Here is a 26,846-nt window from a genome sequence, read left to right on the forward strand (position 1 = left end):
GTCAACTAGTAGCCTAGCGTAGTTGTTAAACTACCGGTAGGCGTGGCTTGGGAGTGGCCTCGTAGGGCAGCAAAGCAAGTGCATTCTGGGAGTTGTTGTCTTTCATCCACATGAGCCAAAAATACATTTTCTGGCTTTTCTCAGTCTAAAAAGCTCCAAATTCAAAAATAATTTCACATTTCATTCATAAATGACCCAATTTAAATTCACATTCATCTTTCCAGAGGTGAAGTATCCCTTTAAGACTGTGTCTTAAGAACTAGTTTGACCAATTAGCAGTTAACCAAGGGCTTGCTTTCTCAATTTTAATTAGACCAATCTACCAATTTATGTAAATGACTTAAAAGTTAGGGGCAGTCTTTATGAAAAAATTGAGATGACTAACTTTTAAGGCTCGTCTAAGCTGTTTATGCAACCGACCACTGGTCCTAACTCTACAATACTCCAATCAGCAGACCTCATGGTTTACCCAGACAGCAACACCCGGGCCGTGTGGGATCCTCGTGCACCAGATCTGGGCCGACACTATGTTGCTCTCTGGGTATTATCAGTGATGAAGATAAACCTGACACTCTGAACGCTTCTGTCTTTGTCATCAGGAGCGGATCCGGAGAACCCAAGGAGGAGGGTCGCGACTCGAAGCCGAGATCGCTGCGCTTCACCTGGAGCATGAAGACCACCTCGTCCATGGAGCCGGGAGACATGATGAGAGAGATCCGCAAGGTGCTGGACGCCAACAACTGCGACTACGAGCAGCGCGAGCGCTTCTTGCTCTTCTGCGTCCACGGAGACGCGCGGCAGGACAGCCTCGTCCAGTGGGAGATGGAGGTGTGCAAACTGCCCCGCCTGTCGCTCAACGGCGTCCGCTTCAAACGCATATCGGGCACCTCCATCGCCTTCAAGAACATCGCTTCCAAAATTGCCAATGAGCTCAAGCTGTAAGAGAAGGGTTCGGGAAAATACGTCGGGAAAAAAAACACTAAAAAGGAATTTCGCCGGGAAGTCCGAGCGCCATTTTTGAGTTCCTGCTTCTGTAAGCTACTGCTGTAATGTTTAGTGGAGACTAAAAATACGAATGCAAAAAGATGAAAAAAAAACGCCCTCGCCCCGATCTTCATGACCTCTAGCATTATACGCCTGGTTAAAACAACCATCTTGCAATAATATCGAAACCCTTTCGGGGTCGGCAGGACAAAAAAAAATCTGTCGAGCTAATTATCGTAACGAACTTCAAACCGACTTTTTCCACATGTACAGTTAAGATATAGAATGTTTTTGTTGTATTGAATTGATCATAGAGTTGTATAAAACAAGACTTTCAGCCTACTTATGTGGAGGTGTTGTATAGTCACTATTGGGCTCTGTACAGAAAAATTATGTCAATGTGTCATACTTGTTTAGTTTGTTGCTTTTTTTAGACTGACACCACCCAGTTTTAATCGTTCTTTTATATGTTCTCAACATTTGTTTATGCGACAATGGAAATTCGATTATTTTCTCACCCTCATCCGATCAAGCCCGTATGCTGTTATTTTCCATGAAAAACATTTCCATTTTGACCAGCTCAAAAAATGACAAAAAACACCACGATTTGAGTTGCAATAGCCATGCATTACTTTGTATCAATCCAAAATTGTAAGTTGTGAATCACTGAAAATGTGCTGCGTTTACTTTACTTTTGTATTCTATTGAGAAATAACAACATACAACGGAAGGACATGAGGGTAAGCAAATAATGACAGAACTTTCATTTTGGGTGAATTATCCTTTTAATTCAGAGTGAGAATTAGATGTTATCATAACATCGGAGAATTAACGGCTGAGTGTTGCGTAGAGCAGGCGGTGTATTTCCCAGATGCGGATGTGTTGGATGTAGAAAATAGCACATGAGCATCTACATTAACATTCCTGAGAGAACACACACTGAGACTAACATCATCAGAAACACGGCAGTGTGTGTGTGAGCCAGTTCAGAAACACTGCATTTCTCTTTCAGAATCCAGAACGTGAAAAGCTTCAACTAATAATAACTACAAGAAATTTATTTATTAAGCCAGTTTATGCCTTGTTTTATTACCTGTAGAAACTGTTCATCCAGAGAATGCATGATAATTTTTTTTTTTATGTAATTTGTTTTGTAATAAGTGGTGACGATGAAGATGATGATGATGATGATGACGATGGATTACAACCACTGGTACTTTCTACTAGTTCTTTTGTACTGAAGTATTGAAGGTTAAATGTGCAATGCTGTCTATGTTGTATTACTGTAATGCTGATTAAAGAGGTTGTGAGTGCACACTTTTGAGGGAAGATGAGGTCAAGTTAGCGTAGTGTGAGGAAAAAGGACTAGTGACTGAACATATTAAAAGGGTAAAGCTGTGATTAAAGCTCAGAGAGGCGTTGAATGTTCGGATGTCAACTGTGATGTTCCATTTTGTGACGGTACATTTCCAGGACAAATTTCTTTTCTTTTTTTCCAAAACGAAACTCTTCGGGAAGGAAGCTGAAGGCTGAGGATCTCCAAAAAAAAAAAAAAAATGCAATTAACTCTTCAACACATTTCGTCCTTCCACACACTTTTCCCATTTATTCTCTCGACATTGTACTGTACATTTCTGCGGAAAATCCCTTGGGCCACTGTGGTTCAACTTCAGTCCCACTGGAGCACATTAAAGCTTACTTGAAATGAGTCTTTGAACTAAAATGTTTTGTGTCCTTTTTCTTCTCTCCCACTAACGTCATTGCAGTAATTATATCAAGCAATCTGTTGTTCTTGACCGAAGATTCGGTTCATCTGTTTTGCACATGATCATCTATGTTTAGGATATAGTACATTTTCATGTCTGTTAGCTGACGCAAATGCAACAAAAAATATATACGTTTGGTAAATTTCATGAACAGTACAAAGAAATTCCCTGTTCATATTTCAGCCCAAAATCCATCGAAAGAAAGAAATCAATTGCATTCACGGAAAATGTTGACATTTTTATGAAAATATGTGTGGGTGTAATGGCTATTACCAGGGTGTTTTTCGTGAGATTCACCCTTAATGATAGAAACCAAAGGCGAATAAACCACTAGCTTCAAAAAATATTTTGCAAACAAAGCAAAAAGTGTCGAAAAGTCCCTTTTCAATCATAATGCTGATGAGACCTGCAGACTCGTCCTCAGAGAAACGGCACTTCGGTTCTCATTCAACACAAGTCCTCAGACGGCGGCTTCACTTCTGAGTCGGCACCAGGTCATCAATGCCGCTGTTGTTCTCCAGTCTTCTCTCCATTCGGATGAGAAGTTTGACCCCGTCCACCACTAGCTGGGTCAGCCCCACTTCATTAAACCCAATGGTCTGCAGGTTGCTGATTTTGTAGACGCCTGGATAGCCTGTGTGTTAAAAATAATGCAACGGTTAAGTGTGTTTAGAGTAGTATTGAGTAGTTTGTTTTTTAATTTAAACTATCAGGTTAGTAGATCAATCATGCAAACATAACAGTGGCAGCTTCATTCTCATTTATGCATGACATTGAAATATCTGTTGTTCTTGCCATCGTCTTCATGGAGCTTTGATTAACAAATGGTTTTGTTTTACAAGCTTGGTGTGAATATCATCTGGGCAGAAATTGATTAATGTTGCATTGAATTTGAAGAAGAAATAGCAAAAATGAATTAATTGAAACTGGACACTGAGTACATTGAGCTCGACATGAGCCAAAAATGCTTCTATACCATTTTGATCAAAAGTTATTAAAAATGTTTTATGTCACTAGAACATTTAAAATACCCCAGGAATGCTGAGATCAGCCCTGATTAGTGTCCTAAATTTCACAGCCTTTTACAGTGTGGTTCATGGGAGTGCTATGGAAAAATAAAACACATATTCTATAAGTATTCTCATCTTTAAAGTACTAAAGGATGTCCGATATAGTATGAATGTAATCTGGACGTGATGTATCCGCCACGTTGTCATTGTAATGTGACCTGCAGCGTTAGTCGCTTCCCTGCCGTTCACAACCCGTCCTCATGGGAGAGTAAAGTGTCTATTACTAACTATTGTCTATTATCTAAGTGTCTATTATTATAGTAGATTGCGCATTTCAGAATCTTGCCGAAAGTATTTGGTCATCCGGGTTTGCCTACTAGTACTGCAAATTCAGGCTTACTTTTCTTGATAACACTTTACAATAAGGTTCATTATTAAGTAAACATTAATGTATTAACTAACAATGAGCACTGTATTTGTTACAGTATTAGTTAATCTTTGTTAATGTTAGTTAATAAAAATCCAGCAGTTCATTGTTTGTTCGTGTTAGTTCACAGTGCATTAACTAATGTTAACAAATACAACCTTTGATTTTAATAACATATTAGTAAATGTTGAAAGATTGTTCATTCTTAGTTCATATTAACTAATGAACTTTATTGTAAAGTGTTACCCTATTATTTTTACACAGTTTTCACCTACTATATATTAGGGAACTAGTCACATGTGAATGCAGCCTAATTACATTTTTATGTTAGACTGTGGCTGACATCATGTATGATTTTACATGAATGAGTTTAGCCATACTTGTTGCTTCCATCTGCAGTCGTAGTCTGTCCAAGATGTCATCCACGCGTTTGTTCTCGGCGAGATGAAGCAGTTTCACTGTGACGCTCGCCTTCAGGCCTGTGCCCACCTCCGCAGGCGAGCTGACCACCCAGCCCAGGTGAGGCTTCCAGATGAACGGGTGTCTCCGTTTATTATACACTGCCTCCATCTAAAAAAACACACATTTTAGATTTGTGGTGTGCGCAGCATAGACTATATAGGATATGGCATGCCTCAGGGTTCAGTATTAAGACCTTTTGTCTTCTGATTGAAAACATATCAACGTGATATTTGATAAGGTAGTCGATTGATATAAACCTTCAGCACATTGATGCAGACAGTTTTAAATGCTTCTTGTAAGCAAGCATCACTTCTATAAGACACTAGTTTCAGATGGTCCTCCATGTTCACCCAGACAGCCAGGGTCCCGTCCTTGCTCAACCTGATTGGAAGGCAAAAACATGTTTGCATTAATGCTTAACATTATTTAACCACAACCTATGAACCCTAACCAACCACAGGGCCCTCGCATCAGGCCAGTCACGAGCCACGCCGATCTTTATCAGAGAAGATGGTGGAGCGTCCATCACAACCCCTCGGTCTTCACTCTCATGGCTGAGTTCATCTATGGAGTAAAGCTTTCCTGGCAGATCCTCGGCCAACTGCTCCAAAGCTACAACACAAGTACATTAGCATAAAGCTTATCCATCTGAGTCAGGGGTGTGCAAGCGTGCAGGACTGGACACACCTAGGAGACCCATGATCATGTGTAACTGCAGTACCTGTTGTGGCCAGTGTGAGGAGCTGTCTGCGCTCGCCTCGGCTGCAGTGTGTAGGGAAGGAGTAATCCTCTACGCTGCGGCCCACAGTCACCTCGCAACTCACAGCATACTCCTCGTCAAAGTCATCGCCTCCCTACACACACAAACACAGACTTTACTCTTCCACAGCATGCTGACACTATAGGCATGAGAGATAGTGCTAAATCTGTAGTGTAATAATCACAAAATTTACCCTGAGAGGAAAGATTCTATGTAAAATGTGAGTAAAATGACTAGTGTGGAGCTGTAACATCAAGTGGATAGCATAGCAGAGTTTATATCTGACTTATCATTGCACTTTGACATTGCAAAATCTTAAGACACAAGTCTTTTTCTCAGGTTAAACATCAGGATACTTCAGCAAATTTGGTCTCCATTTAATCTCACTGTTGAGACATTAAAGAGATGTTACTAGTCATTCTTTTCTTCGTACCTTCAGGTTGTCATAATTGAAGTCGCTCTCTTGCACAGAGTCGGAGGTGACCTTGTAGCCGTGGTAAGACTCAATAATACGGTCGAAGAAGTCACAGAACAGGATATATGACTGAGCATCTCCCGCTAAACAGCCGACTGCTTTCGGTCCTGTGGACTGATCTGTCAGACAAAGCCACACAAGATCCAAAATATAACATAAAAGGACAGGGTTTACAAATGCAAAGCATGATTAATATGTGCAAATATTGAGAGAAAGGTGTGTTTTGCGTTCTCAGTGGTTGGACATTTATGGCAGGAAATGCATAACTTAAACATATTGTCAACCTCATAGGGACCCCAAACAAAAAAAATAATAATAAAAAAAGTCCACATAATTTAAACACCAAACAGTGAAGTACCATCATGAAACCCCAGGGGTCCACAGATATATGGACCAGGACCTGATATTCACTCGAGTCTCTTTATGTAATACGTACTCTTTTTAAAAGTATTCTTAAATGTACTTCTTTTTCACAAGGGTTCCCATGAGAAAAAGGACTAAATAAACATAGTCTTCAGATGTAAAAGTGCAAAAAAAAAGTTTTCTGTGAGGGTAATGGTGAACATTTACATGTAATGTAAACACAATCGAAATCTATGGAAAAATGAATAATACATGATTACATGTTCAAAGTCTTAACCATGTGATTTAGTGGATCATGTGTCATCTGTGTATTTGCACATCTTTTTTATTCTCATAGCTGGAATCATTCATTCAGAGAAGTGTTGGATGGGCTTCTGGTTTCATTTCTCTGCAGTCTAACGCCCGCTAAAGTTCAGTGGAGATTATGACTCATTCTATGAACGGTTTGTGTGAAATGTGTAAAAACAGTTTTTCTGAAAATTCATCCAGCAAATGTCAAAGAATAACTCACCCGGATCCTCGAGTCCGGGGCGTATGATATCATCAAAGATGACCCCGCTCTCCGTTGCCCGGTTGAACTGTCGCGTGTACATGTGCAGGTCAAGGATTCGGCCCATGAGGGTGTGGTTTCTGTCCAGGTTTGGGAACTCATCTTTAGGGGAACTTCTCTTCAGCTTGAACCTGCTCATAGGGTCACGGGGGAGTAAACTCTGGGCAAAACACAACATCAGATATTGCTATTAACATATTTTAATTTATTCATGCATGCACTGATATCATATCTACAGAAGCAGGATGGGTGACTCTTAATTTCGATGGTCCACTTTAGACATTCTACTAACTATAATTCACTAAATTAACGGTATGTATAGCTGATATAAAACAATGGATGACTGATAATTTCCTACTAATAAACTCTGAAAAACAGATTTTCCAATTATTGGACAAAAAACCTCTGCACGTAATAATCTAGAATACTGTCTAACACTTGATGGCTGCTCTGTTAAGTCTTCGTCGTCGGTTAGGAACCTGGGTGTGCTCTTTGATACCAATCTTTCATTTGAAAGTCACGTTTCTAGCATCTGTAAAACCGCATCTAAATTACGTCATATGCTCTCATTGACAAATGCGGAACAGTTAGTTTATGCGTTCATGACCTCAATGCTAGATTATAGTAATGCTCTACTGGGTGGTTGCCCTGCACGCTTAATAAACAAACTACAGCTGGTCCAAAACGCAGCAGCTCGAGTTCTTAACAGAACCAGGAAGTATGACCATATTAGCCCGGTTCTGTCAAAACTGCACTGGCTCCCTATTAAACATTGTATAAATATTAAAATATTGCTGATCACTTACAAAGCACTGAATGGTTTAGCTCCGCAGTCCTTGAGCGAGCTCTTAACGCATCATAGTCCGTCACGTCTATTGCGATCTCAAAATTCCGGCCAGTTGATAATACCTAGAATATCAAAATCGACTGCTGGCGGTAGATCCTTTTCCTATTTAGCACCAAAACTTTGGAATAGTCTTCCTACCATTGTCCGTGAAGCAGACACACTCTGTCAGTTCAAAGCTAGACTAAGGACACATCTCTTTGACCTAGCATTCATACAGAACATTATACATTCCTATTGGTTAATTGATTATTAGGCTGCATAAACACCTGAAGAAGAATGGCATCTACGCTAATGTTAGACTTTCCATTTATTCTGAGGTTTACTGTAGTCAGCCGGATACGGGCCGTATCCAGATCAGATGGTTGACCTGCGGCTAGACACGACCACAACACATTAGACTCTCCCCCGTGAAAGCCTCTTAGGCCTCCTCCCCTTCCCTTTCCCTCTGAAACGTTATCAAAATTGTTCCCATTCACATGGATCCATGTAAACTTGTAATTTGGCAATGTCACTTTATAAAGAAAGACTCTGCGCCCGCGCACATACGCATTCAAAAGTGCACACCTATAGACTAAACACTTAATACACATATGCACGCCGTCACCGTTCTCACAGATTCACGTTTTTGAAGTTCACACGGAGAACAGAATCGTTTTCAAAACTTGTTTCAAAGTTATTTCAAAAAAACTATTTCAAAGTTTGTGTTTTCAGGCCACTAAACGCGTAAATGTGTAAATGAACGGCCACAATGCATTAAAAGTTTTCTGTTTTCTGTTAAAATGGTGTCGTGTAAGCGGCCCCTAAGTTAATAACTAATGATTTTTACAATAGAAATGAATCAATCAAAACTAACTTTAGCTGGATAATAACTTTATTCTAGAGCTGCTGTAAAGCCTAAACAATCTCTGTTACTTTAATTTCCTATTATCAATGTAAAGCTGCTTTGAAACAGTCCATATTGTTAAAAGCGCTATATAAATGAAGGTGACTTAACTTGAGTATCTTTGTAACTACATGTCAACTAACTCTCATTAGAGTATAAGTAGACTGTCTGCTTAATGTCTGCTAACTCTTTATTTTGATGCTTTATACGGTTTATTTATTTTATTTCAGTTTTTGCTATAGTTATTGTATAAATGAAAATGACAAAGTTTGCCTTGACAACTAGAGTTTAAAAGAGTTTAAATATAACAGTTGTTTTATTTCAAGTAACATAAATGTTTTTTTTTTTACTTAAAGCTTTTATTTATAATACATTATTAAAGTATTTTTAATGCATTAATTACACCTTGTAATGCACCTTTTAATGCATAGTATGATTTAATCAATAATTGTAGCTAAAACATTATAATACTTGTCTAGCTGATAATAACGCTGATGTCAACAGTGTTCACTGTGCATTAGAAATGAACATTGCTTTGTTGTGAACCAAACCTGCCAAAACTGGTCAAGGTTGTGCAGAGAGAGGACGTGGTTGTGGCGATCCATTCGAGATCACGGAACAAAGCAAACGCCTGGCAGCACTCTTTTTTTTTCTCGTCCGCAAACAGACAAAGAGTACGGGACTTTCCACAAGCTGGGTGTAAATGGGTTTGGTGTTTGTGAAGGGGAATACCTCCAGCACAGGCCTGTATTTCGACTCCTTCGGGTGCTCAGTAGGTGCTGAAACACAAATCAGACATGAAACATCAAATACCTCCACGCAAATGCCACACAACGATTCTGTTTGTGTCTAAAATGAGTGGTTAAAGGACTAACTCAGTGCTGATGTTCATCACTACATCTCCACCACAAGCAATGGCATCCCATGCATCCAAAATGTGACACTTACGCTTAATCATCCACATTTTCTCTCTCTTCCACATCTTTGGAGCTGTTTTGTCTGAAAAGCGTCCAGATCCAGTGTCCAGCCGACAACAGCTAGACATTAGCTGTAGACAATATCTATGAATAGCTAGTGGGGCTCATCGTCATATGAGCGGCTATTGTCCTGTCGCCTACCACACAAAGCACGAGCACCCATGCCGGTGTCAGGTTGCCTGCCTGTAATAATGTGCCTATTTATACGGTTGTGTCAGGATCATACTTCACATTGAAGCTTGAGGGTTGGGTACAAACACTTTCAATGTAGGTCTGAACATTACTGGGGACAAGTGGAGAAGAAATTTGTGGGATATAACAGAGGAAATGGATATGAAGATTGCACGCTCTGAGAAAATATACACACACAATATGTGCACATGTGATCTAGGTGTGTATTCTGGGCTTTCAAAATGTGCACAACTGCAACATATAACAGGGAATACTTTACTAATAAACATAAATGTAAGGCTAGACTTTATTTCAATAGTTTACTTTAGACATTCTTCTAACTATCCTTAACTTTGTGACTTCATGTCAACAAACTCTCATTAATATGCAACTACATGTCAACTATCTATCATTAGAGTATTAGTAGACTGTTAGGGTTTGGGTTAGTGGATTAAGTTGACATGTAGTTGAAAAGTTACTAATAGAATGTTGAATGTCTGTTGGAGAATCAAAATAAAGTCTACTAATCCTCAAATGAGAGTTAGTTGACACGTAGATTCAAAGTTACTTATTGTTAGTAGAATGTCTAAAGTGGACCATCAAAATAAAGTGTTAACGAATGTAAATTAATATATATATATATATAAACAGAAGTGCACAACAACAACAACCATCATCCATCTAGGAATCAAAATAGTGAAGAGGTCCATGTTTTTGTCCACTAGAGGTAAAGTAACACTGGTTTGCAAATAGATGTTTATATGAATTGTTCTTACAAAAGTCATTGCATGATGTTAGTTGTCCAACGATTACCAAAAGTCAATTGTCTAATGATTGGAATGAAAGATCTATCCATTAAGTGGAAAAATAGTTGCCATGAAAACTTATTCATTATACTGTATGTGTTTAGTGCACAGGCCCACACAGCACATTTATGTGCATCTCTGGTTGCACATAACTGGTTGGTAGAAGGGACTACCTATTTGGCAAGAAATTTTCCTTAAGAATTCACTTCGCTTAGATATGTCAGAACATTCCGGTTATACACTGGGATGCCTAATTAAACCAGCAAGGTATTCAGACAGCTAGCTATAAATATTGTCAGCTGAACTAACTTTAACTTGAAAACAATAACAGCCATGACCAATGAGCTTAAAAAAAAAACTTTTCCACAACAAATGCTGTAAGGATAGCATCCAGCATCAAGAACCAATGTTTGAAGAGTCCAGATTTTCTTTATTAACTCAAGTGGTAAGTCAAAAACAATCATTTACAGCATTGCTGTCTTCAGGACACAACAGAGAGGAGGAAAAGCAAGTAAAAAAGATGAAAATTCAACCTATTTTCTAAATGTGTGTAAATAGGAGAGACACAGAGAGACTGGGATAGGAGATCAAGACATGACCCAGGGTCTCCAAACGTGTTGTGGGCCAGTGCGCTACGATCTGCACCAATCACTATGACAAGATGAGCTCCCTTACCACTGACCCACTGACCCGCGCTGCAGAAACGGATCTTGGCTGGAAATAGCCCGTAACCATCATAATTTCATAAACAATTATACTGTAGGCCTTTTGGAAACACTTCATACTCTTCTCATGTGCAGAATTTCATTCATGCACATGCAAACTGATATTTTTATAAATATGGCACATATGAGCAATACATTCAGAACCTTCAGTTGATTTGAAATGATTCAGACTGATTCAAATCTGTGCATGTAAACATAACCAGTGTTACTACAACAAATGTCTTCACCCGAATATTATGTGACACTATAGGGATTCCTCAAATCCGGTCCTGGAGGGCCACTGTCCTGCAGAGTTTAGATCAAAAGCCACGTTTCCACCGAAATTACCCGGAACAATTTACCCTAGGAACTTTTTTCACAGTAACTTTTCCCCCCCAGACCTGTTGCTGCTGCGTTTCCACCGCGGTCTAAAGTACCGTGAATATTAGGCAAATTAGTGCGGTGACTTAGGATTGCGTGCGACTGCTCATCCCAGTCGTATTTTGTTTCAAAACTCCCTTGTTTTGAATAGCAAACAACTCTCACTGCACAAGATACTTTTAAAAAAGGTGGTTGAAATAAAATGCTGCATGGACTCAACAATCAAAAGGCTGCGTGAACTCAACCAATCAGCATGCTCAGCGCCCAAGTCCCACCCCCGAAAGTCACTGCAGTACACGAGATCCAGGGGGCGGAGTTGGATCCAGATCTAAGGGGTGGAAATTGGTAGGTTTAGGGATGGGTTTAGGGATCAGGGGGTGGAGATGGGTAGGTATAGGGGTGGGTTTAGGGATCAGGGGGTGGAGATGGGTAGGTTTTGGGGTGGGTTTAGGGATCAGGGGGTGGAGATTGGTAGGTTTAGGGGTGGGTTTAGGGATCAGGGGGTGGAGATGGGTAGGTATAGGGGTGGGTTTAGGGATCAGGGGGTGGAGATGGGTAGGTTTTGGGGTGGGTTTAGGGATCAGGGGGTGGAGATTGGTAGGTTTAGGGGTGGGTTTAGGGATCAGGGGGTGGAGATTGGTAGGTTTAGGGGTGGGTTTAGGGATCAGGGGGTGGAGATGGGTAGGTTTAGGGGTGAGTTTAGGGATCAGGGGGTGGAGATTGGGAGGTTTAGGGGTGGGTTTAGGGATCAGGGGGTGGAGATTGGTAGGTTTAGGGGTGAGTTTAGGGATCAGGGGGTGGAGATTGGGAGGTTTAGGGGTGGGTTTAGGGATCAGGGGGTGGAGATGGGTAGGTTTAGGGGTGGGTTTAGGGATCAGGGGGTGGAGATTGGGAGGTTTAGGGGTGGGTTTAGGGATCAGGGGGTGGAGATGGGTAGGTTTAGGGGTGGGGGTTTAGGGATCAGGAGGTGGAGATGGGTAGGTTTAGGGGTGGGTTTAGGGATCAGGGGGTGGAGATGGGTAGGTTTAGGGATCAGGGGGTGGAGATGGGTAGGTTTAGGGATCAGGGGGTGGAGATGGGTAGGTTTAGGGATCAGGGGGTGGAGATGGGTAGGTTTAGGGGTGGGTTTAGGGATCAGGGGGTGGAGATTGGGGGGTTTAGGGGTGGGTTTAGGGATCAGGGGGTGGAGATGGGTAGGTTTAGGGGTGGGTTTAGGGATCAGGGGGTGGAGATGGGTAGGTTTAGGGATCAGGAGGTGGAGATGGGTAGGTCTAGGTATATGTAAGGTGGGAGGAGTTGGATCTGGATCCAACTCCTCCCCCTGGATTTCGTGTTCTGCAGTGAGGACCATCTCCTGAAAGTTGCTGAACTTTGAAAAAGTGCTACCTCGTGAGCAGGGACTTTCTGAGGGGGAAATTTTTACGCGGAACTTAATTTCGACCCTGGTTCAACACACCTGTGAGTCCCACCACAAAGTCCCTAGTTCCTGGGGGAAGTTCCTGCGGTGGAAACGCAGTTAAACACACCTGAACACACTCTTCAGAGTTACAGGTAAGTGAGTTTTATGCGGGTTTGAGCTGAACTCAGTGGGGCAGGACTTGAGGAATCCTGCTATAGTGACTCCAGGACACTGTTTTGGGAGCGCTACAAGTCCTCTAATCCAGTCGTGTCCACTTTTACTTTGATGAACAGTGTGTCGTCTCTCACATACGTGGCGTTCCGAGGGACCTCCAGATCACTGTGGGATATGAATCGAGGGAATCCTGTGGCCACATTAGCATCAGATGTTGGCCGTCTAAAGCTATCGCTGGAATCAGGGATGAAAGTACTGCTCAAGTGGTTCCTAGTGCTGCTTTGATCCAGCAATGTTAACGTTGTGTTCTGACGAAACGGCCATGGCAAGAGGGAGTCGAAGTCTCCGCGCATTATCGTGACATAGAGCGACATGTGAGTGCCTCTCCCTGAGTTGTCCCCACCAAGGTAAGCCCGCAGGCTAAGCTTGTAGCCGCTACGACTGGTGTAGAAGGGGGTCGAGTTGAGGACGACGCCAGCTTCTTTCCGGTGCCAGTAGTCACGCACTTTCCAGATGAGCTTCCCATCAAAGGAGGTGGACTCGAGCTGGCGGAAACGCTGCTCGTTACACTGCAGCTGTTCCACGTGGATGTCTAACAAACGTGTATGACGTTGACACGTCTGCTCTAACGCACCTGAGGGACACAAACACATACACAGCTCCTGTTACAGCTCTATAAAGAGGATACATCTGGATATTATTGTATTGTGTGAGGTTGGTAATAAATCTATAGCCCTATTTGGACGGGATTAGTTGAACATGGAGAGGTGGGGTAATGGTTATTACCAGAGCTTCTCAGTGATTTCAGTCCTGTTCGAATGTGCATCTCAGCAATCATTACGGACTATGTCAGTAAAGATTAAGGCGACTTTTACCTTCTGTAAAAATTACCTCAGGTAAGACTAATCCCTTGCGAATAGACCCGCAGTAAATATGTATGTAAATATTCCGTCATTTCATGTTTAAAAGTAGTTTTCTGCTGTTTTTTTTTAGTATGGATGTGCTTGAAGAAGCATTCAGTTGCGTTCTAGACGCTGGGACGAGTCTGTGGCAAAACTCAAGTGTTTTCCACACACCATTCAGATCAAAAAGAAGATCGAAAGCACTTGTTAGAGGCACGAAACTTCTTTTAGCATTAGATGAATATTAGCTTTGTTAGCCTATTATCAACATAATCCAGTCTGAATTTAATGAATACATCGTTTGACTGGACCTAACTGTTTTATTTGTATATATAAATATATAGGTTGTTTGCGCACATGATATCAGTAAGCAACGTAATACACACATGACGACAGGAGGGTGACGGCGGTGTGTAAATTTCTTATCCCGTGTGAATTGGCCATTAATATTACAGATGTCCTGTGGTTAAAATTGTATTACTCCATCTACCCTTGTTAAACTAATCCTGTCCTAATAGGGCTTAAGACTAGAAACAAACTCTGTAATTTACTCATCTTATTGTTCTGAACCTGTATAGGCTGTGACACACCAAGCCAACGGTTGGACAGCTGTCGTTAAGGGTTTAGTTTTTGTGGTGTGTTTCTGCACCGTTAACACTAGTCGGACACCCAATAGTGGCTTTTTCGGCCAATTAAGATCATTCTGATTAGCTGTTTGGCGTAGTGAACCAGTGCAAAAGCAGTGCAAAAGCAAGTCAATGTTGAAGTCATGAGGGCACGCAGATTTTTCATCTTCATATCATCTGTGAATATTTTCAACCAATCCGCCTGTGGTGAGCGAGATTGGTGTGAAACTTATTTGTATATCCGAAGTCCTAGCTTTTCCAGTTTCCCTTTTTGATGGACGAATACAGACTACTGGTTTGGAGAGTTATTTCCTCTCACGCAGGTTTAGAACATACAGGCTAGTTGGACATTGAATGTAGTTTTTGCTGGGTTCAAGCGCAAACTTTGGGTCCAGACTCAGGTGACATGAGGCAACACGAGTCAGCCTTCAAAAACACTGCTTCTTTGATGTTGGTTTGGTGTGTCAGGGCCACGCCAAATGTTATTATTCACTGAACACAAAAGTAGAAATTTTGAACAATCTTCTCACTCCTCTTTTCCCACAGTTCTTGGTAACCACATCTGTCAATCTCCAAAAAGGACGTTAGAATTCAAACGCTTTGACTGGTCTCGTGATAAAATGACATCAACATCCAACCTGGCCTGACGCATCAACATGCTATTTTGAATCTGACAGACATGAATGAGATTTCAGAGCTTTGATTGAGGGGACCATTTTCAGGCTAATATTTTGGTCAGTTATTATACAGCTTTAGAAATTGTGGAATTTAGTTACAGTTATTTTTCTGGACTACTTTTATTGTACTTTTTGTCCTTTTTGGTGTTTGACAGACATGGTCACAATTTACTATCATGGAATGGAAACTGACTGTGTGCTTTATTTTGCATTTCACTAAAAACTAACAACTTAGCTTTAACCAGGGGTGCCCAGTCCTGGTCCTGGAGGGCCACTTTCTTGCAGAATTTAACTCCAAACTGTTCCAACAGACCTATCTGGAGGTTTCTAGTACTCCTGAAATCCTTGATCGGGTTTAATTAGGGTTGAAGCTAAACTTTGCAGTTAGGAGGGATCAAGGAACAGAATTGGACACCTTTAAAAGTTCTTGCATTACTGCGACCAGGGCTGGTGGAAGTGCTGGGCAAACTGACCAATTGCCCAGGGCGCCAGACACTAGAGGGCGCCGCACCATGACGAGCACGAGCATCTCAGACTTGTGAAGAACTATCTGCGATCGACAATGGCTACGTTTACATGCTACCAAATAATCCATAAAGACTTCATGTAAACACTAATTGATCCGATTGAGCTCGATCCAAATGAAATTTCTTTGAAATTGAAAGGGTTGGTTTATTCCTTTTCTAATCCGATCGAAAGAACATGTAAACACTTGATCGGATTCAAAACTGAAACTGAAATGACATGCATGTGCAGTGACGCTGAAATAGCGTAATGGCGTATGACGTGCTGAACATCTGTTCTTTCTATTGAATAAAGTGTCATAAATAAGTGTCCCGTCATCCTATATTCAGACTCTCATCCACAGACGACTGGTTTTGGGCGCAGGGAAGGGGCATTTTTACTGCGTGATCAATATAAGCAGCAGCGGCACAATGGTTCATATGCTCATTGGCCCTCATTTATCAAAAGTGCGTACACCAAATTTCCAGCGTACACCGGGCGTACACCCAAAACCACGGTGACTTTGAGATTTATCAATATGGACTTTGGCGTACGGCACGCTCAAATCCTACACCTGCTCAGGAGGTGGTGTACGCACGTTTTGAGTGCGGGAATGCGCAGAAAAACAATTCCTAACACCACAAAACGCACTGACAAACTAAAAGATATGATATATTATGACCCACTGTAAAAAAAACAAAAAAAACATAGTAATTATAAACTTCAATGTTTATTTTTGTGCAACATGGACTTCAATGTTTAATTTGTGTGACTTTACCAAATCATTTGAATTGTAGGCATATGTATTCCTTAAGTTGCGAGCCTGTGCGCTTTACCTGACGTTTCAAGCCTTGTTTATACTTTCGCCTGGCTCCGCAGCGCGAGTCTCCGCAGACTGCGCGCGCACCTCCCCAAACGGACGAGGCGTTTATACTCGACGCGCTCGCCGTTGTACTATTCTTTGAAACGATGGTTAGGCAGGGTTAGGCCCGGCAGGTGTGCACGGATTGGGTTTAGTAATGAAAGGCTTTCAATGACCAAAAAAATAATTCAGACTGACAAAATAATAAAAATGCCATTCTTCTTCTTTTAAATAATAATAATAATACAAATAATAATAACGACATTCTTCTTCTAAATAACAATAAGCGTCATTAATAATAAAAATCTAGAAATCAATTTTGTTTCTTTCCACTTCCCTGGTTTCGCTTTCTCTTTCTCAAAGAAGTTTCTCTTTAATTTGCCGTCTTCCGTGTGTCCATGGCGTAAAATGAGGGCGTGGGGGGAGCGGAGACTTGAATATATAGGGGCGTGTTATTCTAATGACGATCGATTTCAGCCGCGGCATTTATCAAGGGCAGGTATTGCGTACACCAGAATTTCAAAGGTACGCACAGCTTCATAAATCAGGCGATGAGAGGAGTGTAAGCATAATCTTACGCCAATATATACGCCCGTTTCTACGCAAGATTGATAAATGAGGGCCATTGTCTCCAAATTATGACCAGATACGGATATTAAGTCTGCTGTTTAAAATAAATAAAGAACCTATGTAGGAGAATAGTTATTATGCTCAAAGAGCGGGAAACTGTATATTTGTGCAGTGGCGCATGTCAAAAAATCTATTCCGATTTGGAGATTGTGACATATAAACACGCACATCAACCCGATCACTTTATTTAGCGTTCATGTAAACACTACGTTCGGATTCATCAATCAGAATGAATTCAGTCCAATTGAAACAAGAGTTGTGCATGTAAACATAGCAAGTGTCACAAAATCATTTGAATGGATTAGCCGAAATTTCAATTGAGCATCAAATCTGTCGTAAATTGGATTACTCCAAGATAATTGAAGAGTTCGCAGCAGCCAAAGCAAGAAATGACGTCTTTTAAATGGTGAGTCAACTGTATTAATTCATTACACGTGTCTTAAGTCAACACGAGGGGTCAAAAAGTGATAAATTGGCCTTTTTTCTCTTAAAAATTTGAACGTAGGGGGCGGCATATTCCTATTTTGCCCAGAGCGCCGGATCGTCTTCCCCCGGCCCTGACTGGACAACAGCAAACTTCAAAAGGGCAAAATAGTAGCCTTCAAATGTCTAAACGAGTAAAAACTACATGAGCTGACCTTTGGCTTAAAGGTAAAGCTGGCTATAGAGGACCATTTGTGCTACCAACCTGCAGAAATTACTTCCAACCCTAATCAAACAAAAAAAGTGTTCAGTATTACTTGAAAACAACAGCCAGGTGTGTTGGAACTACAGTCTGCAGGAAGGTAGTCCTCTATGAGCTGGGATAGCCACCTCTGGTTTACTCTAATGCCCACTATATCTCTCCTTGCAGTAAGACTGGAAACACAACACGTATCCATTTTCCAAACTGCTTGTCATATGTCGAGTCATGAGGTTGTTGGAGCCTGTTCTAGCATCACAGGGGTTACTCACACCTATGGGCAATTTAGAGTCAGGAACAGCCTTCTTAGTGATGTTCGGGAGCCCACACAATCCCATCTCTTTGACCCACCTAAAGGTCATCATGCGTTTTGAACACAATGTGTGAAACTGAACTTGTGAAGCCAAAAACCTTTGCATTCACAAACGTAGAAGAGTGCCTTTCAAGTTTCACCCATCTTGTTCAGTAGCTCTCTACAAGTAAACACTGTCAACATTCTTGTGGCCAATCAGACTCGACTTACCCAGATGTTCCCTGAGGCTTTCAGTGACGGCCACCTGCTGTCTGAGCGAGTCCAGTGATGCCCGAAGGCTAGGGATCTCTTCGCTTAACTCAGACCCCAGAACGCCCCGCAGATCCCGCAGTTCACGCTGCACACTGCAGATCCGCACCCTCTGCTCGTCCACAGACCTCTGCCACACAAACACAGATCATTCAGCACACTCTGACCACATACCATAATATACTCCACAGGTATGCATGTTCAGGATGTGAATTTAAACATTGAAGCTAGTCAAGCTCTTAATCACCACTATGACCAAATGTATAATGAATGGTGATTACTTGATTTCCTAAATAGGAATCATAATTTGCACTTTTACACAAAATTGTTGCTGCTATATGTTCAGATAACAGGTCAACTTGGGTAGCTTGCACTTAGTAGCTTGACTGAACTCAGGGTTTCTTTACCTGTAAGGTAGTAAGTGTGCTGTCACACATGGTGACATCCCTGTCCAGACTGCTGACCACAAGACTTTTGTCCTTCAGCGCCCCCTGTTGGACGATCATATCCTGCTGCAACTGTTCCACCTACAACCAGGACCATTTTTATATTACATTGAAGATTTGTAATTAAGCAATAAGCTACAAGAGACAAACATGAAGTAATTCTTTGCATTCTCAATGTGTTTCAGCATCTCTTAAGTAATGAAATTACAAAGAACACACATTTTCATTCATTTGTTTCTATATCCCTTTTATTATAACATTTGATGGGATGTACTTAGAGATAATGTTTTATAAACCAGAATTTCTCTTTTTCATTTTGTATTTTGCATTGACATTTCATACCTGTTTCTCAAGTTTGGTGTTACTTTCCAGGACAAGCCGAACATGAGAACTGAACTCTGTGTTTTCATGAATTTGCACTTTCCCTCTTTTATCCTGGATGAAAGACAGAGTTCAAAGGCTGAGATCTCCAAAGCCTATGTATTTAACGACGAGTATTTCCCAAAAGCATAGTAAGCCTAAGTAGATTGTAAAACCACTGCCGCCAATGGACTCTACAATCAACTTAGCTCACGATGCTAATGAGAAATGCAGCCTAGTTCATTAAATAGGACAACACTGATAAAAAAGACACTTTCACTTGTTTCAGAGTTGAATTTGAATGTGTTCTTACTCTGACTGTGCAGCCATAGTTTTTATAAATGCAGTCGGTCTCCACTTCAGGACACTCATCAGCATGTGCCTGCAGCTGCAATGGGATCAAAAAGCAGCAATGAGCAAATGAAGTCTGATAATCAGCTTTTTACAGAGCCCCTAAGGGGACATGGTGATGGAAAAATATGAGTTGTGAGGAAATATAACATTCACGAGTTCACATTTAAATATAATCAGATATAGTACAAAGTATGCATATTTGGTGTGCTATCAGAGGAAAGGGCTCTGAGATCTGCATTTGGCCCGAACCCAGAGAACTCCCCTATGGCTGGTATAGGAATAACTGAGACTGAGGAGTTGTGGTGGAGGAGGGATGCTGGGAAAACTGTTGTGGAACAGAGGTAAATATGATGAGGTACTTTCTTTTAATGTGTTAGACTTCTGTTTCGCTAGCCGGTAGGTGAGAAGCCATGTTAAGGGAGCACGCACAAAACACTATTAAACACCGTGATGGGGGGATAAAAAGAAGAAGTGGCCTGACATCTTATCTGAACAGCAGCAGCTCGTTTAACAAATGCTATCTCAGCATATGCTGAGAGTTTGGGTTGCTTATGACGTTCAAATGGGAACACAATATGCGCCATTTCACCAGATTGATAACATAAATAATCTATAAACCCATGCAGGAGAATACATCAACGTGTTTCTAAATATGCAAACTGTTTATTCATCGCGACTTTAAAATAAAAGTTTAAAACCTCATGAGTCTGTCAACATGTTATTGTTCAAGAAATTAGCTAAACTTTGTAAGCAATGGTTCTCAGGGAACGCAAAGGTTTAGTGAACGAACGCAAAGGTTTGATGAACGAACGCAATGGTTTGGCGAGGGAACACAAAGATTCTCTGGGGAACACAATGGTTCTCGGGGGAACGCAAAGGTTTGGCGAGGGACCACAAAGATTCTCAGGGGAACACAATGGTTTGGTGAGGGAACACAAAGGTTCTCTGGGGAACACAATGGTTTGGTAAGGGAACACAAAGGTTCTCAGGGGAACACAATGGTTTGGTAAGGGAACACAAAGGTTCTCAGGGGAACACAATGGTTTGGTAAGGGAACACAAAGATTCTCTGGGGAACAAAGATTCTCAGGGGAACACAAAGATTCTCTGGGGAACACAAAGGTTCTCAGGGGAACACAATGGTTTGGTAAGGGAACACAAAGGTTCTCAGGGGAACACAATGGTTTGGTAAGGGAACACAAAGGTTCTCAGGGGAACACAATGGTTTGGTAAGGGAACACAAAGATTCTCTGGGGAACAAAGATTCTCAGGGGAACACAAAGATTCTCTGGGGAACACAAAGGTTCTCGGGGGAACGCAATGGTTTGGCGAGGGAACACAAAGGTTCTCGGGGGAACGCAAAGGTTTGACGAGGGACCACAAAGATTCTCAGGGGAACACAATGGTTTGGTGAGGGAACACAAAGGTTCTCTGGGGAACACAATGGTTTGGTAAGGGAACACAAAGGTTCTCAGGGGAACACAATGGTTTGGTAAGGGAACACAAAGGTTCTCAGGGGAACACAATGGTTTGGTAAGGGAACACAAAGATTCTCTGGGGAACAAAGATTCTCAGGGGAACACAAAGATTCTCTGGGGAACACAAAGGTTCTCAGGGGAACACAATGGTTTGGTAAGGGAACACAAAGGTTCTCAGGGGAACACAATGGTTTGGTAAGGGAACACAAAGGTTCTCAGGGGAACACAATGGTTTGGTAAAGGAACACAAAGATTCTCTGGGGAACAAAGATTCTCAGGGGAACACAAAGATTCTCAGGGGAACACAAAGATTCTCTGGGGAACACAAAGGTTCTCGGGGGAACGCAATGGTTTGGCGAGGGAACACAAAGGTTCTCGGGGGAACGCAAAGGTTTGACGAGGGACCACAAAGATTCTCAGGGGAACACAATGGTTTGGTGAGGGAACACAAAGGTTCTCTGGGGAACACAATGGTTTGGTAAGGGAACACAAAGGTTCTCAGGGGAACACAATGGTTTGGTAAGGGAACACAAAGGTTCTCAGGGGAACACAATGGTTTGGCGAGGGAACACAAAGGTTCTCGGGGGAACGCAAAGGTTTGACGAGGGACCACAAAGATTCTCAGGGGAACACAATGGTTTGGTGAGGGAACACAAAGGTTCTCTGGGGAACACAATGGTTTGGTAAGGGAACACAAAGGTTCTCAGGGGAACACAATGGTTTGGTAAGGGAACACAAAGGTTCTCAGGGGAACACAATGGTTTGGTAAGGGAACACAAAGATTCTCTGGGGAACAAAGATTCTCAGGGGAACACAAAGATTCTCTGAGGAACACAAAGGTTCTCAGGGGAACACAATAGTTTGGTAAGGGAACACAAAGGTTCTCAGGGGAACACAATGGTTTGGTAAGGGAACACAAAGGTTCTCAGGGGAACACAATGGTTTGGTAAGGGAACACAAAGATTCTCTGGGGAACAAAGATTCTCAGGGGAACACAAAGATTCTCTGGGGAACACAAAGGTTCTCGGGGGAACGCAATGGTTTGGCAAAGGGAACACAAAGGTTCTCGGGGGAACGCAAAGGTTTGGCGAGGGAACACAAAGGTTCTCGGGGGAACGCAAAGGTTTGGCGAGGGAACACAAAGATTCTCGGGGGAACGCAATGGTTTGGCGAGGGAACACAAAGATTCTCAGGGGAACACAAAGGTTCTCAGGGGAACACAATGGTTTGGCGAGGGAACACAATGGTTTGGCGAGGGAACAATTGTTAAGCGAGCATATGCAAAGGTTCTTGGGGGAACGCAATGGTTTGGCGAGGGAACACAAAGGTTCTCAGGGGAACACAATGGTTTGGTAAGGGAACACAAAGGTTCTCAGGGGAACACAATGGTTTGGTAAGGGAACACAAAGGTTCTCTGGGGAACACAAAGATTCTCAGGGGAACACAAAGATTCTCTGGGGAACACAAAGGTTCTCGGGGGAACACAAAGGTTCTCTGGGGAACGCAATGGTTTGGCGAGGGAACACAAAGGTTCTCAGGGGAACACAAAGATTCTCAGGGGAACACAAAGATTCTCTGGGGAACACAAAGATTCTCTGGGGAACACAAAGGTTCTCGGGGGAACACAAAGGTTCTCTGGGGAACGCAATGGTTTGGCGAGGGAACACAAAGGTTCTCAGGGGAACACAATGGTTTGGCGAGGGAACACAAAGGTTCTCAGGGGAACACAAAGGTTCTAAGGGGAACACAAAGATTCTCTGGGGAACACAAAGGTTCTCGGGGGAACACAAAGATTCTCAGGGGAACAGAAAGGTTCTCGGGGGAACGCAATGGTTTGGCGAGGGAACACAAAGGTTCTCAGGGGAACGCAATGGTTTGGCGAGTGAACGCTAAGGTTCTCGGGGGAACGCAAAGGTTCTCAGGGGAACACAATGGTTTGGCGAGGGAACACAAAGGTTCTCAGGGGAACACAAAGGTTCTCAGGGGAACACAAAGATTCTCTGGGGAACACAAAGGTTCTCGGGGGAACGCAATGGTTTGGCGAGGGAACACAAAGGTTCTCAGGGGAACGCAATGGTTTGGCGAGTGAACGCAAAGGTTCTCGGGGGAACGCAAAGGTTTGGCGAGGGAACACAAAGATTCTCGGGTGAACACAAAAGTTTAGCGAGTGAACGCAAAGGTTCTCGGGGGGAAAGCAAAGGCTTAACGAGCGAACGCAATGGTTTTACAAGCAAACGAAAAGGTTGTCTTGAAAAACCTGCAAGGATAGGAACTGGTATTCCGTAGAATATAATATAAATGTAAGCTACACTCATGATAAGTGCAGATAAATACGTATTTAAAGCCCCTAAGGGAACATGTTGATGGAAAAAATATGAGCTCACTGTGTCCCCTTAGAGGCTCCATATTAATCTGAAGAGAGCAATAAAAAAGATTTGCAAAAAGGCACTAGGTGCACATTCATCACAATAAGAACTTTCTAAAAGTGGTGCTCTCCTGGAGTATCTGACTGAGTCACACCTTGTGTCTCTTGATCATCTGCAGACACTTGTTGGTACAGGCGACTTCAACTTCCGGGCATGAAGTCTTCTGATGGGCCTGGCATAGTTCAGAGGCAAGATTAGAAACAAACACACCTAAGGTGACTATGCACTTCTGACACACGGAAGCATTCTGACCAGCAGTTGGGATACGGGAAAAGACTGCCTGCAGTAGTGGCAGGAATCCAGGCGGAAGGAACAGACGTTCTTCTGATGGTCCATTAGGGTTTTGCGTAACACAGTGTCGGTGCACCCTGAGTTGGAGCATCTAATGCGCTCATACTGGCAAGCTTTTAGATGATCCTGAGAAAGAGAGGTAGACCTGATATTACTCAGCTCTGAAAGATGGAAACAGTTTTTCACCATCAATTTACAGCATATTACGTCACGTTTTGCCCTTTACCTGCAGGTTACATAAAGGAACCCTCTGCTTACAGTCTGGGGCATTGGTGCAGTAGACGTCTAAGTTTAGCAGTTCCCTTTTACAGCAGTTGTCCTGAAAAACCTGCAAGGATTAGAATTGCTATTCAGTGGAATATAATGGAAAATTAAGGCACACTCATGATACGTGCAGATAAATACTTATTTTAAAAAGTTTATTATCTCACCTCCTCAGGTTTTATAGGACTGCTGTCTAAAGGACATTTCGAACTTCCCCCGTTTTCACTGAAAAGAAGAAAGGTTACACATTGCCAAATCATTTTAGACGCTGAGAGTCATGTTTATCTTTGCTGATATACAACAAATTGTATAATAACTAATTTATTTTCTTACATGTATGCCTTTACGCACTGAGCACAGAAGATGTGCCCACAGCCCGTCTGGTGAGGGTTCAGGACGATCCCACCGCAGGACGGGCACACGAACTGTTGCTCTAGCCTCAACACGAAGCGGAGAGTGCGATTGGTCAGAACGGACTCCAGCTCCCATGACCTCATGGACTCAGAGCTCGAGAACCCGGGAAGCTCGTTCTCCTCTGTGGCCATGGACACCTGCTGACATTACCAGAAGGTAAGGTTAGGTCTGACACAACAGAACTCTAAACTCTAGAGTTCTCTAAAGTAGCAACTCTAAAGTTGATCTTTATATCAAAGTAATATATGTAAGGGATAATCCATGGCTAGCTGTGCATTAAATGAAAGAACAGCTAGCGGTGGATTATATGTGTGTGTGTGTGGATTATATGTGTGTAAACGGTTTTATTTCACACCTTCCAGCCAATCAGAATCAAGTATTCAAACACACATGGTATAAATGTATTTTCACATTCACAATTAAAAATATTTCTGGCTACAAGGATATAAATCTAACCGGGTACGAGAAAGTTTTCTGTCAAAATATTTAATATAATACTAAATTATTATTATATTACACTAATTGTTTTATTCAAAATGTACACAGTCATCCTGTTAGTCTTTTATAACATCACTTGAACTAAAGCCGGTTCCTTTACCTGTTTAGCTCTCACAGCAATGGATTTTTATTACTTTTAGTTTGTCACAGTCACAAACATTACACTCTTGTTTGAGTAAATTACAAAAATGCCACCATCGAGCCCTCGCTGAGCAATCGTTTCATTTCCATCCTGTTTATTTTCTTGCCATTACGTAAGCAATGAATTTATAATTAAATGTTTCCATTTATTTGTCACACAATTAGATTTTAGATCAAATAAATAATGAGTGAACAAATGTGCACTATGCAATGCAATCTAATTTGTTAACTTGGGACATAATTAAGCAAGTGGGTTACAGTTAACAGCGCTGACCGTTTAATTTGACTTACATTTACTTTTCTTTATGTCGCTTCTTAGAAGTGCGAGGATGCTACACTTATCACTTCCAAATATCTTTTCACCTCCACCCCAAAACATAAGATAGCCTGATTAAAATCATTGCAGTGTTCACACAGGATGATGACGCTATTATGGTCAAGTGTTTTGAGCGTTCATTATTTTCAAAACGTTCCTACTTTTACATAATGCAGCTTTTAAAGCAACGAGAAGTCTGTTCCTGAGAGAGAGAGAGAGAGAGAGAGAGAGAGAGAGAGAGAGAGAGAGAGAGAGAGAGAGAGAGAGAGAGAGACATATGGGGAATCCCCGGTGCAAGAACATGACACTAAGTATCTATACTTTCAGTTTAAGCATTTGTTCTCACATGCCTTAATAATGTGAAAAAGTGAATTAGTCCGGCTTCGCGTGGTTATCGTGTAAACACAACAATAACAATAACGCAATTATAGCCATGTATTTCACATTGAAACACTTACTTTCGCTTTACACGACCAGCAATATTATTCGCAGTATTTATTTTAAAATGCATGGGAATACGTACCTGATGGTTTTAATAGCTCATTTTGACTAGTGTGGTTGAGCGTTCAGTGGATATAATCCTGAGAAACACTGTTTGACAGTTACTCGGCTCTCAGCGCTCAGTGCCGATGCACCGAGGACGTCACTCTCATTTCGGGCGCGCTGCCACGAGATTAAAAGGAACGGAACACGTATTGACCAATCCTACTACGGCAAAGGCCACGCTCATGAATATTAATAAGGCAACGTCACGGGATGTTTACCACGTAAGGGCTCATGAATATTCTTGAGGGAAGTCTTGGCGATAGTAGGTTTCGTAAATCTGTGGACGGAAAGCGCATTGCAGGAAGTTTCTATAAGCGAAATTATTACAGAAATAGAATGCGGTTTAAACGCCGACACACACATAAACGCATCTTCAAGCTAAAATAAGAGAGGACGTCAAACAGACACGGAAGTGTACCTGGCACGCTAGATTAAACGAAAATGAAACATGTCTGTTCAAACGTGTTTTAATGTTTCCATATGACAGATTATAACACTTCACATATGAACATGCGTTGGGCACACACATTTAAGGGGACTTTTCATTATTTTGCATATAATGCCACAACACTCTGAGCTGCCTATAACCCGTTTTAAAATAACATTTCAAAATGAAGGGTTTATAAAAGAAAAGCAAAGATACTAAAATGAATATTGAACATAAAATATCGTCCAAAAATGTTTTGCACTGTTTAAAGACGTACTATTTGTCAATATGCAGCCAACTGC

General features: G+C 41.8%; 2 protein-coding genes across 5 annotated transcripts in view; one reads left to right on the forward strand and one right to left on the reverse strand.

The window, feature by feature from the left end:
• mark1 (MAP/microtubule affinity-regulating kinase 1) overlaps window positions 1–2,703 on the forward strand; it is a 57,373-nt gene extending 54,670 nt beyond the window's left edge. For all 3 annotated transcript variants that reach the window (XM_081384671.1, XM_081384672.1, XM_081384673.1), the window contains one exon: window positions 600–2,703. In XM_081384671.1, coding sequence (XP_081240797.1) covers window positions 600–942 — 343 coding nt within the window. In that variant the 3' untranslated portion in view covers window positions 943–2,703. The remainder of the gene's footprint in view (window positions 1–599) is intronic.
• LOC308702062 (uncharacterized protein) lies at window positions 1,755–26,241 on the reverse strand. 2 transcript variants are annotated; one of them, XM_081384674.1, is made up of 18 exons: window positions 26,095–26,241; window positions 24,536–24,753; window positions 24,370–24,427; window positions 24,165–24,266; window positions 23,900–24,064; window positions 23,742–23,819; window positions 19,704–19,778; window positions 19,373–19,465; window positions 18,992–19,111; window positions 18,546–18,714; window positions 9,260–9,306; window positions 6,759–6,957; window positions 5,843–6,003; window positions 5,371–5,503; window positions 5,105–5,261; window positions 4,907–5,030; window positions 4,568–4,757; window positions 1,755–3,384 (listed from the first exon to the last, which is right to left on the reverse strand). In XM_081384674.1, the coding sequence occupies exons 2-18, from the start codon at window positions 24,745–24,747 to the stop codon at window positions 3,224–3,226; spliced, it is 2,244 nt and encodes a 747-aa protein (XP_081240800.1). In that variant the 5' UTR covers window positions 24,748–24,753; window positions 26,095–26,241; the 3' UTR covers window positions 1,755–3,223. The 2 variants fall into 2 exon arrangements, with proteins under 2 accessions (XP_081240800.1, XP_081240801.1); XM_081384675.1 differs by having other exon boundaries at window positions 24,536–24,756; window positions 26,095–26,171.
• Between the last annotated feature and the right edge of the window lie 605 nt (window positions 26,242–26,846).

This window comes from Scardinius erythrophthalmus, assembly GCF_964197995.2.
Source record: "Scardinius erythrophthalmus genome assembly, chromosome: 14".
NCBI lineage: Eukaryota > Metazoa > Chordata > Actinopteri > Cypriniformes > Leuciscidae > Scardinius > Scardinius erythrophthalmus.